General features: G+C 36.7%; 1 protein-coding gene across 1 annotated transcript in view; it reads left to right on the forward strand.

Moving 5' to 3' along the window:
- The first annotated feature begins 304 nt into the window (after positions 1-304).
- LOC127410394 (beta-1,4-galactosyltransferase 6-like) overlaps positions 305-16768 on the forward strand; it is a 35647-nt gene continuing 19183 nt past the window's right edge. The window contains exons 1-3 of the mRNA XM_051645639.1: positions 305-1015; positions 11782-11898; positions 12041-12154. Coding sequence (XP_051501599.1) covers positions 865-1015; positions 11782-11898; positions 12041-12154 — 382 coding nt within the window. The 5' untranslated portion in view covers positions 305-864. The remainder of the gene's footprint in view (positions 1016-11781; positions 11899-12040; positions 12155-16768) is intronic.

Below are 16768 nucleotides of genomic sequence, written 5' to 3' on the forward strand. Positions count from 1 at the left end.
AAATGCGACACAGCCTGTGAATTAGTCAGTTTAATTTTCAAAGATATTGTTTTTAACACAGTAAAGGACCTGAAAATGACAATCAATTTTAAAGAATTGTCCTAGGTTTTCATTATTAAAATTAATAATGATAAAACTTTCAAAGCCAAAATAAAAGTCGATTATTATTATTGTATTTTATCTTCCTGCATACTTATTGGCGTCCAGTTGCATGTTCGTGTCGACTTTTATTTTGAAAAACATCTCAAACGTGAATTATGACGCAACTCAACGACAGACATTTTGTAGGTTACGCCTACCGGAAACGGAGTCTGCACCTGCACCGACAGCAGAACCGATGTAGAAGGAACCCCGTCACTCCCATCCCGGTTATCGGTGTTTCCCCCCCGCAGATCAAGCGCTTCTGTGACGGATTTCATTAGGGCGGGGGTCTGGCTGCCGGAGCGGAGGTCTCTCGAGAGGGGGAGGAAGGGCAAGTCCTTCATCATCACTTTCACTCCCTTCATCATTCCAAAACATCATCTTCATCAACGCGACGAGGCGTGTCTGCCCTCACTCGACTCGGCGTCCGCGATAGAAACACACCGGAACACCAAAGAAACAGCAACAACAGCAGCTGCCAAATTAAGCGAACAAAAATGCATCGTATTGACCGCGCACCGAGCCCGGATGCCGTTTGATGTAGGCCCTTGCACATTTTAATAAATATTTATTTTGTATCTGGACATTTCTTGACTTTTTGGGAGAGTGCGGCCTAGCATTCGGTGCAGCCGGCTGAATGAACGATGCGGACTTTACCAGCGCCCTGATTCACCGCCACAGCACATCAGATCAGCGTCGCTTTTCTTCGATCTACGTGTTTTTATGGGATTGACGGGGATAGCTCGTAGCAAGGATACAATGTTGAAGTGGAAACGGCTGATGCGGTTGTCCAACCGCTCCTTAATGGCCTTCGTCTTTTTTTTCTCCATGTCCACGACCTGCCTCTACTTCATCTATGTGGCTCCTGGAATAGGTAAATAATCCGTATTGATCATGAGGAGGAATGGGAGTAATGTGATCAAAACTGCAGCGGGTTTAGTTACTCGTCTCTGTGTTAATCGCGTTTCATTCATCACTGAACACAGATACTGATCAGCAGGCTGTTTGCATAGATCGGCATCATTTTTGGTCATCACAGGCTCGGAATAATGCTCAGAAATGCTGTCATGTATGGCATGCTGCACGCACGCTTCCATGGTGACCTTATGTGCTGTCTAGGTAGGCAGCTCACTGGGTTTTGAGGCACAACGAGTTTGTTAGATTCCCTTAAATGGGTAAATTAAATATTATCCACTACACAATTTTCCATTCTTGAATTGCTAATGCTGTCCATACAAATTTGAACATAAGAGTTGTTTTGAATTATGGGCTGTTTATATCTGTTTATGTTTAGCTCAATTGCCTCTTGTTGTAACTGCTCAGATCATAAAGCCCTTTTATTTATTTAAGACTTATAACCGCCTTATTTATTATAGTTTAGCAAAATAACTTTATCTGTGGTATTTGTTGTAAGACCATAGTGACTACATATATAACAATGTATATTTTCTCATTAGCGTGGTTGAGTACTGTATATGACAATTTTAAGAAACTTTCTTATTTGACAATAGTTAACGTTAGTGAATGAAAATCAGTAAATCAGTAATAATAAACTATAAGTGGTGAACAGCTTGAAACTCAAAAAATACAAGGCGCATAGTTTTCTTCAATTAGATCTTAGTTTATTCAAAGTTTAATTTCTGTCATCCTTACTGGTGAATGGGAAAACAAACGATGTCTGCTGTTTAAATATAATTTAAAGAAATAGCAGAAATGTGAGGATTGGTATTTTCCTCTTAATATATTTTCAGTTCAGGTAATTTTTTTAATACATTCAGACTGTGTTTTAATAAATTGACCTTAAAGGGACAGTTCACCCAAAAATAAAAGTTCTCTCATCATTTACTCACCCTCATGCCATCCCAGATGTTTGACTTTCTTTCTTATGCTGAACACAAAGATTTTAGGAAGAATATCTCAGCTGTGTTGGTCCATACATTGCAAGTGAATGGTGACCAAAACTTTGAAGCTCCAAAAATCATATAAAAGTAATCCGTATGACTCTAATTGTTAAATCCATATCTTCAGAAGTGATATAAGTGTGGGTGAGAAACAGATTAATATTTAAGTCTTTTTTTTTTAACAATAAATCTCCACTTTCACTTTGACTTTCACATTCTGAAAGTGAAAGTGGAGATTTATTGTAAAAAAAAAAAAAAAATAAAAAATAAAGGATTGAAATATTGATTTGTTTATCACCGAAAGTGATTGCATCGCTTCAGAAGACATGGATTAAACCACTGGAGTCGTATGGATTACTTTTATGCTGCCTTTATGTGATTTTTGGATCTTGAAAGGTCTGGTCATCATTCACTTGCATTGTATGGACCTACAGAGCTGAAATATTCTTCTAAAAATCTTTGTGTTCAGCAGAAGAAAGTCATTTTTATTTGTATAGTGCATTTCACAACACGCATCATTTCAAAGTAGCTTTACCGAAAATTATGCTTCAACAGAAAAAGCTGTAATATAGTAATATCTTCGAGTCATAATTGTGCGGTTTAATAATAAAAAAAAAACATGATTGTAAATTGTGTCTTTAAATAATAAAAAAATAAGTTATTTATATTTATATTTAGAAACCCAGTGGGCAAGGAACACAAAACTCTATAAGATGTTGGTTAGTGTAGAAAAATAATCTTGGGGGAAACCAGGCTCACTTTGCGGGTAAAATGAGTAAACTAAGTAAGTGTTAGGGGCCAATGTTTAAACAAAAAGATTTTGTATTAACTGTAAGAACTGTAATTTTAATTACTTAGAATTAACATCCTGAATTAACTGGGGAAGTGCACACAGATGCATTTTCCTTTGTTATTTGGCTGACGAAGGCTGCAATTAATTTATTATCTATGTATTCCATTTTAAGAGTGTAGTCCATCCTTTGACCAGGGTGATGCAGACAGAGATCAGTGAGGTGCACTGCAGTTCGACTGTAAGCTTGTGGCAGATTAATTTCCTGCAAAGTCCATCTTAAGTCCAAGTTTCAGGCAGTGTCCAGTGAAGTATCCCATGTCTGACAGTTGGTGCTGGCATCAGTTCATCCTCTGTGAAGTCCATCGTAGTAGACTGAAGTGATATCTGGCTGGCACAGGCTGCAGTTAGTTGTCATCACTAAGAAATAGGGCTGGGCAATATGTCTTAAAAATTATGTCTCAATATTTTTCAGCCTACTGACAATATTCAATATATATCTCGATAATTATGTATTTGCTCTAAAATGGCTCAAAAGTTTTTTTGTTTTTTTTAATCAGAGGAACCATCATTTCATCCAAACAGCCATTGTAGCCAAGTAGATTAAATATTTTAAAGACATTAAATAAAAATCGTATAATTAATTTTTCATTAAATAACACAAGGGAGAATGAAATTCAGTCATTTTCATTGATATGCACTTTATATTTCATGCACAATGATACATTGTAGGTTAATAAAAAGCATTATTTACCTTCTAATGTTTTTACTAATACTTTTTTGTGAATGAACAAGGTGTGCATAGCTACTTAACTGACTTATTTTTGAAACCCCAGTTGAATATTGCATAATACTAAATTACTGTGGGACATGTCAGGTTGATTATTATAATATAATGCTGAATTATTATTATTCTGATTATTAGATTTGTGTTATACAACAGTAATGTATTTCTGTCCTGTTTACTACATCTTCACCTGGGGGCTTTTATTTTGACACTGAAAGTGCTGCAGTATTTACTTCAACTTCACAAGGAGCTTTTATTTCGACACAGAAAAGGCAATAGACCTTTTTCACACTCTGGGTTTTGGAACGCAGAAGTAAACAATTGCAGGGTAAACTTCGACAACGGTGAATGGGAGACCACAGCAAATATTATTTTCACTTACCCATTTGCTCCAAGACCAAAAGAAAAAATCCACTATTACATTTGAATGACTTTCCAGAAAAAAAAAAAGAAAAAAATAGAGAGCGGTGGATTAAGCAGGTCAGATGGGAGAAGATGCACACAGATCAGTGCGTCGCTGGTTTGTTCTGAATCACACACAGATCATGTTTATCTGTCTTTAAATCACAGCCTTTTGTGGATTAATAATCACATAAGACCAACTTGCTATTTTGATGTTATTTTGTTTCATTGTGCAGCCCTGAAGGATCATGAAATTAGTCTACTGATGTGATCTTTTTGAAACTTAATGGCCAAATTAAAGCACATTAAAATTATCGTGATATTGACAATATTGGTCAATTTTACATCGTCAGCAAAATGATCTAAATGATATTGTTAATATTCGATGTATCGCCCAGCCCTACTCAGCAACACATAGTAGTGGGTGTCGGATATCAGGCAGGACCAGAGCTGGATCTGGCAGGCTCTGGTAACCTCTGAATATGTATCCCGAGGTTAAGATGGGGAAACAAATAGAATCATATTAGCGTAGATGTCATTCACTTTAAAACAGGATTATAGAATATGAGAAGTGTTTCCGGTTCCAGCAGACCTAACTAATGCAGCATAACTATGAGTTGATGGATAAATTAGTTGTATGCCTGGGTGAAAAGATGAGTCTTTAGTTTTAAGGTTCCCACGTGTCCTGGAAAGCCTGGAAAACCTGGAATTTTGCAATGCAATTTTCCAGTCATGGAAAAGTCATGGAAAATGAGAAAAATACGTAAATGACATGGAAAATAATTATTTGTCCTGGAAAATATTTTGGTATAATAAAATAGTTTGACTGTGTTGCTAGCAAGGTTTTCATTACATCTACAAAATCATGGCAACGATCAGGACTCGGAATAGGAGTCAAATACACAAATTCATATAATTTTGTCACTGTCGGCGTCTGCGCATTGTGTAACAATGTTAACGGTTAAGGACGCTTACACCCTCGTGATTGATTACAACAGCGGCCAATCGTGTGCTTGGCAGTTGCGGTCCAACCAAGGTAGATCGCTTGATTGGTTTTAGCTACTGCCAGTCGGGTGCTTGGCTACCCTTGTTGGGCTCTTGAGCAAGGCCCTTGATCCTATCTGCTCCAGGGGCACCATATCATGGCTGACCCTGCATTCTGACCCCAGCTTAGCTGGGATATGTGAAAAAAAGAATTTCACTGTATATGTGCAAATGTATAATGTGTGATAAATAAATTAAGCAGAGCGTTGACGCCTTGACTCCACTCACGTGAAATGTGCTTTGAAATGACGCAAGAATATTATTGAAACTTAAAATTTGTATTATTAGGCTATTATTGTTGTCTTTTCTGATAAAAATTCATGCTCAGCAGTTTAAATGCTTTTGGAAAATGATACAGTAGATCTGCTTTGTTCTTATAATGCTTAAACAGTAGAACCATTTTAGTCGCAGTCTGGAGACCTGTCTCAAAATGATTCAGTGACCCGCTCATTGCACATAAGATGCTCATTTGTCATGATCTAGTGGCATCTCCAGACATGGTCACGAAACTAGTCAATTAATAAAACCAAACAAATTTATGAAACGGAAGCAAGCCACACCAATATAGCCTTTATTTTTGTAGTTAATTATGCACAGTTGTGCAGGTCTTGTGTATGAAATGATAGTGACAGAGAGCACTCTGAAGTGTGCAGCAAATACAGACTATGTATTTATTTAATTGAATCACAGCTTTACAGGGATTAATTCACACAGGGCCATGGAGCAAACTGCTTATCTGGAGGTGAGAAACTACCATCAAAAACAAACAAACGCCAAAATAAAAGCTCCATTTAAATGGACGCATGTGTTTTTGCTTAAATATTACCCTTGTTGGGCACATAAAATGTCCTGGAAAATTGAGCCTTGAAAAGAGTGAGAACCCTGAGTCTAGACTTAAACTGATAGAGTGTGTCCGAGTCCTGAATCATCTTCGGAAGACCATTCCATAGTTTAGGAGACAAATAGGAAAAGGATCTATCCTTAAGTGGATTTTTGTGGAAAGAAAGTCACACATCTGGAATGGCATAAAGGGGAATAAATGATGAGCATTTCACAACATGCATTAGTCTGTGATCGAATATAACCAATAACAGTTATGATGTAAAATAAAATAGTGTAGAAGGGGGCTTCTTAAAATGTACAATAAACCCTTTGTATTGTTCTAAACATAATGTGGACACAGAATGAAAGATAGTAGTTAAGCAGATGGTACATAATTGAAAATAGCCTTCTTGATCAACATGGTAAAAATAATTTGCATACCTAGCCTAAAATAGTAATTTTCTAGGCTACTTAAGAGCATTCATTTTGATTAGCAAAATGAACATGTCAAAATGATCCGGTGAAAGATGGGACCTGACTCACCTGAGGCGATTATCCTGCACTTGAAAAAGCCAACTCAGCGGGAAAATAACTTGCAAGCACGCACAGATTTAAAGAAGAATTAAATGTGAAAACATCCAGAGCAACTTGCAAACCAGCGTTTCGGAAATCCGCTTCCTGCACCATCACCATGATCAAAGGGATTTCTGTAGATTCTTTACTCGTCTTCCGTGAGAGAATTTTTCTGCACGTGCCACGAGTGAGAGAGGGAGGAAGCACGCGCAGTCCCTTGGTGTAATAAAACTTTGTATACAGTACACCTGCTCCATATGCTTTTTTTAATAATTGTATTAATTACATTTAAAATGTAACATTAACATGACAGTAATTTAAGCGCAGCCTTTGTAAAAATATAAAGCCAAACATAAATGTGTAAAAATGTTGAACCATTTAATGGGGAAAAATATTGACCAGTGTCGACTAGCAGCATCAGAACAGGTTAGTCGACTAGTCTCGCACATCCTTATTCCAGAGACAGTTGTGTTATGTAGTCTAATGTTGTACTTCAGGATTGTAAGATTTCAAAAGTTCTTATTTCATCATCTGTGAAGGGCAACATCTCTTTGGCAAAGAACATACTTCATCTATGCATTCTCTACCAGTCGGGTATTTAGTTGTCCAGGAAAATACATCATGTGTGAATAAATTTGTTTTGTTCCCTCCACGAAGCCCAAATGAAGGCAGCCGATGGGAACATGCAAAGGTTGTAAAATGTACAGCACTCGCATGAGATGCAACTTTTTCAATAAAGGACTTTCCCACTTCAAGCCCATATAATTTGCACAACCGCTTCCCAATGGCACGCACCATCAGTGTGTCTCGCGCTGCTTTTGACCTGGTCTGTTGTGGTGACGAGCTCGCTGCCCCGCACGCAACAACAACAAACCCAGCGTGAGAGAGTCTGACCAAATGATTCTTTTGAACCGGATATTTTTCATGAATCACCCGAAAAGAACTGAGGATTTGAACTCAGGAGCTTAGGTTAGCAGTTTGAATCAGATTCACTTTCTCAGCGAATTAGCCATCAGTGAACTCACAACTGGGAATGCAGGCCCATGTATATTTTGAATAAGATTCCCATGTATATTTGGGCTTCTTTACAATTAAAAGTCCCGTATTGTGTACCACTATTTTTTTTCCTCCTGGTAATTATTGATTGGGATTGGAGTAGCACAATAAACTGCATCTGGGATTTCATTCAATTTGCACTCTTGTAGTCTCTGTGTCTGGGCCATCTGGTAACAGTAAAAGACTAAGGCAATATTGTAAAACAATTTATGTACTGTGTGTAATATATATATATATATATATACACACACACATATATATACAGTTGAAGTCAGAAGTTTACATACACCTTAACCAAATACATTTAAACTCAATTTTTCATAATTCCTGACATTTAATCGTAGAAAACATTCCCTGTCTTAGGTCAGTTAGGACCACTACTTTATTTGAAGAATGTGAAATGTAGAGAGAGAATGACTTATTTCAGCTTTTATTTCTTTCATCACATTCCCAGTGGGTAAGATGTTTACATACCCTTTGTTAGTATTTGGTAGCATTGCCATTTAAATAGTTTAACTTGGGTCAAACATTTTGGGTAGCCTTCCACAAGCTTCTCACAATAAGTTTCTGGAATTTTGGCCCATTCCTTCAGACAGAACTGGTGTAACTGAGTCAGGTTTGTAGACTTCCTTGCTCACACATGCTTTTTCAGTTCTGCCCACAAATTTTCTATTGGATTGAGGTCAGGGCTTTGTGATGGCCACTCCAATACCTTGACTTTGTTGTCCTTAAGCCATTTTGCCACAACTTTGGAGGTATGCTTGGGGTTATTGTCCATTTGGAAGACCCATTTGCGACCAAGCTTTAACTTCTTGGCTGATGTCTTGAGATGTTGCTTCAATATATCCACATAATTTTCCCTCCTCATGATGCCATCTGTTTTGTAAAGTGCCCCAGTCCCTCCTGCAGCAAAGCACCCCCACAACATGATGCTGCCACCCCCATGCGTCATGGTTGGGATGGTGTTCTTCAGCTTGCAAGCCTCACCCTTTTTCCTCCAAACATAACGATGGTCATTATGGCCAAACAGTTCAATTTTTGTTTCATCAGACCAGAGGGCAATTCTCCAAATAGTAAGATCTTTGTACCCATCAGCACTATTCCCAATTTAATTGAGGATCCCAATTTAAATCAGACTGATGTTGGTCACAATACCACTAATAACAAATATTACTGTTTAACCTTAAATAATGGCACTGCATCTTCACGCATTAGCTTAATAATTCGTGATTTGTTTTACAACAAAACGCCAAATGATTCCTCACAGGAGCAGTTTTGGAGCTAGTAATAGACAACTTTCTTATTTTTGAACATATTTCTGCTGTGTGTGATGCCCTCATGGTTTTTACTGGTTGCCAGTATGTCACAGTGACCTTTGATATTGACAACAGAACTATTAATAACGGTTTTCAATACAAATAGATGTTAGCAATTTACAATGAATGTAAATTTATTGTGTGGGGCATGAATATAACTTGCAAAAGTGTGGCTAAGGGCACAACGGTGATCGGTATCGGCCTCGAATTTCCTGATCAGTGCACGACTGTTGTCTTTAATTGTTTTACTGTGTGTTTACAAAACTTTTATGGTGCTGTTAGCCACTGCTAATGTTTAAGTGCTCACTGAACATTGTTGTCCTGATAGCAGTTAGAATAAAGAAGGTATTTCACTGCCTTCTTGGGAATCAGGTTTTGTGTTGATAGACCATGGTGCTACTCAAAAAGCTGGATGACATTAAACAGATCAGGCTTCTGTCCCTGCTTTCAGTGCCTGTGGTAAAACCATTTTGTACAAATCCAGGAAACCCTCCAACACATGCCACTAGGAAACAAATAGCAAAGTCTCTTGCTGTGTTTATATAATGAGTGCCCAAGAATGTTTGTTTTTTTCTCACTGTTTTTGACTGGTGTTCACTGGACTATATGAAGATCTCTAGGCTGGGTTTCCCAAAAGCATTCCATGCTTGAGTTGATCATAGAGACCATTGGCGCCAATGGTTTCTACGATATACTTAGGCTTATGATGCTTTTGGGTAACGCAGCCCTGGGCGGTTAGGAAGAACCAATATGTGTTCATCCCTATTGGTGTTTAGCTCTCCGGTTACGTTGAAGCGTGTCATTCTGCATTCAGGATGGGCAAAAGTGGCTTTGTGCCACTCTGTTTGTGAGGTTTTGTTTCTTACTTTTCTTTCTTTGACAGTTTTGTGCAATAAGATGTTATAGTTATTTAGCCTATTTATTTGTTGAATATGCATTTTTTTTTTTTTTTTACCATGTTAAAGTGCTGCTCTTAGCTTCTGTATATCCTGATCTGGGTCACGTGTACAAAACGGAGCCTAATTACATATTATTGTCCTCAGCACCAACTATTCAACTATAGCTGATATAATGACTGTATTCCATGTCTATATCATAGAACAGATTTAAAACAGATAGATATCCATTACATGGTAAATACTATGTGGAAAACCCCTTTAAATTAAAAAGTCTGGCTAGTTCGTCTACACCCATTTTTAAAAGTTGCATTTAAATCAAGCATACAGTAATGCAATGTCCTTAGACAAACATTTACAGTAGAATGAGGCCTTTTTCTGTTCCAGCATAACAAATGGTTTATTGAGTCTTGTGTAAAAGAACGTTGACTGGCCTGCACAATACCCAGACCTCAATGAACACTTTTGGGATGAATTGGATCCATCTTCTGTACCATCGGCCAACATCAGTGCTCTTTTGTTCGAATGAAAGCAAAACCCCACAACCCATCTTCCAACATCTATTGGAAAACCCTCCCAGAAGAGTGAAAGCTGTTATATCAGTAAATGAAGGACCTAATAACTTGTTAATATGCATGGTTTTGAAATGTAAATGTTTAGCAAGCATATATGGGTGGTGTTGGTCGAGCAGGCTCAGCTACTGGTTAATGCAGATTAAACCAAAATAACCAAATATATCAGTCTATCACTAGAATTCACTGGCTAGGATGACAGTATATTGTTGTAAAAGTCAATCTTTGGCCCTTATGTTTATTCCTTTTTTTTTATTTTTTTATTTAATCTTTTTTATATATTGTTCCAAAATACCTCTGTTACAAATATCTGCTAACTGATCACTACAGACAGTTGCCTTATTAAACAAACATCCCAGTTGTGGTGTGGAAAATGGAAAAATGCATGTGTTTGCAACCCTGAAAAAAAAAATGTACTCCTTTGAATTGGTTTATTGTGGGTTCATACAATGCTTGTATTGTTTGTCCTACCTGAGGATGTGAAACTAGAAACCAACTGCTTCCCTTAAACAGTCCAGACCTGCAGCAGAAAATCCACAGTTGAAATTCTGCTGATCTCAATTCTTGCATATCTGGTTTCAGTCAATAGTAAAATGTTGGACTCGGGAATGCTGACTCGCCCTGAGAGATGTGGTTAAGTTAAAACCACATTAAACTGAGAAAAATTGGGTAACCAGTTTAGGGAAGCCAACGATCCTTGAAATGATTGCAACCCATAAATTCAATGCAGAATTTGAAGGACATTTGTTTAGAAACTGTAGTGATTACAATTGTCATTCCAAACTTCTGTGACTTTCTTCTGTGGTACACAAATAGAGATGTTAGACAGAATGACCATTCACTTTCATTATCTAAAAAATATATGCAATGAAAGTGAATGGTGACTGAGATTAACATACTGCCTAACATCTCATGAAAGAAAGTCATGATGACAGAATTTTCATTGTTGGATGAACTATACCTTTAAACAGGACTGTTTCCTTTAGCCTTTATCTTTGTTCTGTATTATCTGTAGATGATACACAGGTCTAGACAATTTTTATTATTATTCAATAGATTGTATCTTAATGATAGTATGATTCTGAGTATAGCAAGTTGGGTATATTCCTTTTTTTCTGACCAAACAGAGTTATTTTTACTAAACTAAAGGCTTAATGATACAATTGTCCCTACAAATACATGTCTTGGAATGCTTCTCTCATAATGCTGATTTTGAAAGGTTCTTAGTAAAAGGAAGAAAAATGTTTAAATTTTGACATTTTTATAACTTATTAAAATGAACAACAAAAAAACAAGGTGTTCAGTTTTACTCTGATTAGTTTTACATTTGCACATTTGCAACTTTACATTTTGACTTTTTTTTCTTTTTTTTTTTTCGGGCAACTCAGTGACTACGTTATGACTCACGAGGTCATTTTACTGTTGTTATGATTCACAACTATTGTGTCCTCTTAACATCATTAAATCTCTTTCTTTTGCAGTCAACACATATTTCTTCATGGTACAGGCTCAGGGTATCATGTTACGAGACAATGTGCGGACCATTGGTCACATGATCAGGCTGTACACCAATAAGAATAGTACTCTGAACGGCACAGGTAAGAGAGAGAGCACACATGCCTGCATACATACAGTAAATTAACTCTCTACAATAACCAGACTACTATTTAAACTCAACCTTACTGGTAAAGATCCTGTTTCTCTGATTTAATCAGTCTGTTTGTTTGTTTGTTATGATAGATTATCCAGATGGGAATAATTCGAGTGAGTATATCGCTCAGCCAACCACATACCTCCCTGAGAACTTCACCTATTCCCAGAACCTGCCCTGCCCCGAGCGGTTACCTTCTATGAGTAAGTGCCTTAACCTGTTGATGTGCATCCCCCCCCCCCCAAAGAACTGATGTCACTTTGCTTAAATTAGTTCACATTTACTATATAGTCTAGTCAAAAAAGAGTTAATAATGTTGACAAATTATAAAGATGTATAATTTGTCAACATTATGAACAATTTTGAACTGCACACAATATAGTAAATGTGAACTCATTTAAGCAAAGTAAAGTCCGACCCATGGGTGGGGTCAATGAGCATCTATGTTAAACAAGCCTGTTTTCCCTATGTTCCCCTTATTAAAAAGTGAATCACAGCTATTGGCTACTAGTGTTGTCATGATATCAAAATTTCAGTAGTATGTACCGATACCAGTAAAATTTCACGATTCTCAATACCAATTTTGATACCACAGAAAAATAGGTAATATGCTATTGAACACACTCTTTTAGCCTATTAAAATGTTACATTTCAATAAGAAACAAAACAATAGCATGTTTCCTTCAGTTGTTTCTCAATTAAGTAAACAAGTTTAAGTAGGGCCCTATGAAATCAGTTTTATTTTTCTCTAAATTCTATAAATGTTTCCCCCCAAATTCCAAGTTGTCTAATTTTTTCCTGAATTCCATGTTTTAAAGTTTAATTACATTTCTTCATCCAAATTGTTTAATAAAATGAATCCAAACTTTAATCAAATAAAAATAGAACAATTACTAAAAAAATAAAAAAACAAAAATAATTTTTTAAAAGTAAAGTGCTTTAGTAAAGATCCTAACAACATAATCTAAAACACAACATTGGTCATATTTTTGTCAGCAATAGTGCTGAACCACAGAGCATCACATTATAATTGAAAACATGAATGAAAACCTCTATTCAGTACAACAGCACTCTTGCTTGAGAGATAAGTTCAACATCATAATAATAATAATAATAATAATAATAAAATACTGTAATATAGTAATATTTTTTTCGCAATTTCTTAAATTTCACTCGTCAAGCTTTTATTTGAATCAAACTTTTATTTTGACGTGAAGTTGTTTCTGGTTCTGTTATTTAGACCGTAGTTTCAAACTTCCAGATAAGATGTTGGTTATATGACCAGGGGTGCATTTCTTTGAGTGATCATCCCTATGCCCTATTACCTTTCAAAGACTTTACCATCAACTGTGAGAGCTTTGGATGGCTAAAAGGTGTGGGGCTCAAATGTAAAGTTTATTCGGAACTTTTAAGGCATTTTTATTGGAAATTCTGTTTGAAGCAATCTTACAGCATGACTATCATTAGGGCTGGGCGATATGGCCAAAAATATTATCACGATATTCTTTTTCATATAGTTTGATATCGATATTTATCACGATATACATCCACAGTTTCACATTGCAAATTGACTTTTGAAATTGGCAGAAGAAAAGAAGAAAAAAATACCTAAACAGGCAAAATAGTCTACAAAACTGCATTGGGGGCCCAGAGACAGCCAAAGCAGTGGTGTCTGTGGGATCTTCTACCAAAATATTAAAATATTTTATAGAGTTTATCAACCGAGTGCAGTTGGATATGAATGTTAAAAGATCATCTGTTTGTTTTGAAGCATAATGACAGCATATTTGTATATTTCGTTACATTGAGAAACCCAAGTATTGGGGCATAGAAGCCCTTGAGACTGGGAAATGATACTGTATGGGGGTTCAGGGGTATCCCCTTAGAGAAAATTTTGAAAATGTAAGTCTGAATTGACCATTTTTATAATTTCATTCAAGTGAGAAAGACTAGGCTACAAACTATTGTCTTGTCATCCATGCCTGAGGTGATGACATCTGAATAATTTCACAAAATTAGAACATAAATCTATTTGTTTATTATTAAAGACTTGTAACATGCTGATTAAAAAAGCTACATTTAGAAGGAAAAACTTTATGGTCTAAAGGCGCTCTAGAACCGCGTTAACTTATGCGTCGTTTCATGTCTACTCATTAGGGATGGGCACGAGTACTCGGACATGGCAGCAATGATCGATCATGAAACGATGATCGATAGTGATCATGCATGATGTGACTTTTCACTTAAATCGAAATCCAGTGACAATTACCTGACAACTAAACACAAACGTGTCAAAGAGGAAGCTTATTTTTAATTTTGAGATTGATTACATTGTGATTATGAGGGGTACATTGATTATCAGAGACGTCTCATAGCAACCAAACTGATATACGATGCTGCAATGCTATTGTTACGAAAATCGTTAATTGACATTATTTAATAAAAGTGAATGTTTGTCACTGACTGTAAACCTCCCTGCCCTGGTTGGCGTCATGTTTGCGTGATGTAACACACACCTGCATCTCGACGAAATGAATGAAGATTTCCGCACGAGTTTCTAAGTTAGATGTCCGATATAATGTGTCATTCCATTGCACTTTCCCCAGTTGAAAGGTGGAAATTCTGACTCTCCGAGTTGAATGGAATGCTTCTTGAATCACAGCAAACACAATACGGAGCATCGAGGCTTTCCCCACAAGAGCGAACACTTGGACGCACACGCACGCACACACACACACCAGGCAGTATGGCAGTGGACTCAACGCGCTGAAGCAATGCATATACAGCAGGCGAGTGTTTCAAACACTTTGACAGAGTGCAGCTAAATGGAACAGAATGCAGTGTCTTCAAAACTGAACTTCAACTTAACACGCATATTAAAAACACGATGGTTATGGTGTCTCCTGATAAGCCAAATGCGATTTGAAAATAGACGGTTCAGACAGTCACTAAAAAAACTGGTGCGCACGTACAAAGATTACTACAGTAACCTGAAGGAAGAACAGACAGACACGCTTTGTGCACATTCTTTCCGAGCTGGGCAGTGAATCTTCACATAATGACAAAATATGATGCATTATATTTTGATTATGCAATCTTTTGTACATTTTGTAACAGATTATTTTATAACAGCCTATAATGATGAATAGAGGATACACTGGAACAACAAGATACGATGCAGCAGCTATAGACGTTTGTCAGACATGTTATTATATATAAAGTTATGAACATGTCATTGCCCCTCAAGTACTCGACGAGTATTCGAGTAATTAGTCCGAGTACTCGAGTAGACAAAATGACCAAAATGCTCATCCCTACTAACATGCAGGGTAAAGAGGCAGCGTGTGCGGAGCGGGAAAGGGCATAAACATTAGCAATAGGGGTGTACGGTTTATCGTGGCACGATTCATCGCGGTTAAAAAATGTAACTATGCACATCGAGATGTGACGGTTTTTTACATTTTGTACAATAATTTTAGCATCTGTTCTATCCAATATGCGCAACGTCCTGAGCCAACGTAACGCGGGCATACAAATGGAATTTGCTTCATTGGACACAAGGAGCTCTAAAATACGATTGCAGACTAGCAGCCACAGGTGTTGTAAGATGAGTTTATGGCTGAAACTGTGGAAACTGAAAGTGAAACCAGGAGCGGGAGAGAGACGCGCCTTTTCAGCGCTAGGGATCGAATGTCTGTTTGAAGCGCAAGACTGATCTGCTCTGACTGCATGAGAGAATTTTAGTTGACAGAAGTTTAATAATCACACTAATCATTTTTAATCATAATAATAATGTTATTAAATGTTATTAACATTTGCGGTTTAATAATCACACTAGGACATATCACAATTTTAGTTTGATTAATTATCCATTTCTGTGTCAAATGAGCATGTGAGCATTTGAAAGCAGTCGTGTGTCAGTGAGTCGGTGCTTGGTACTTCTGCTTCTGTAGAAACACTGGTATTGTTACATCATTTTTTATTTTAGTATTGACGTAGTACCGAAGTACCGGTATTTAATTTGGCATCACTATTGGCTACAGCAGTCACCATGGCTCCATGTTGTATAGGTGTGTGGTAACCCTCCTAGACTGAATTCAATGATGTTGAGAGCTGAATGGAATAGTTTATCCAAAAATGAAAATACTTTCTTATGTGGAACACAAAATAAAAGTAGTCCATGCATTTTGTGCATCATATTTAAAGTCTTCTGGAGGCATACGATAAGTTTTGGTGGGAAACAACCAAAATTTCACTCTTGTGTTTAGCTCAAAAAAAATGCGTGCCACTGCGAGTGAGCTTCACTCATGCAAATTAATTAGTTTTGGTTGTTTCTCAACAAAACCTGACATTTTATTTTATAACTGATTTCAGTAGAGTTGTGTATAGAGGTGTTAGCATGTTGATAAGCTAACAATATAATACTCTAATGCCACAACCACACTAATATGTTTTCGTTTTAAAACTCGTTTCCAAACGTCATCGTTTTCCAAACTATGTGGTAATGAAGAGCATTTTTTTTTTTTGGCAGAGGAAGATGCCGTTCCAGTGTGAATGATACGAAAATGTAGCAAAATCGATGCATTTTCAAATGTAAACCTATTAGCGTGGATGTGGCATTTGAAGCATAAAAATACATATTGCATAAATATTGGGTAAAATAATGCATTTTTAATTGAATATTTACTTGTAATAATTAAATTAATTATATTTATAATTGACATTTCTCTCGCTTTATCCATCATCTTAGATGGATTTTTTTTCCCACACTGAGTTTGTCGCAGTGAATTATGGCATTGCCTTCTCCACAAAGGATA

The sequence above is a fragment of the Myxocyprinus asiaticus genome, chromosome 19 (assembly GCF_019703515.2).
Source record: "Myxocyprinus asiaticus isolate MX2 ecotype Aquarium Trade chromosome 19, UBuf_Myxa_2, whole genome shotgun sequence".
NCBI classification, from domain to species: domain Eukaryota; kingdom Metazoa; phylum Chordata; class Actinopteri; order Cypriniformes; family Catostomidae; genus Myxocyprinus; species Myxocyprinus asiaticus.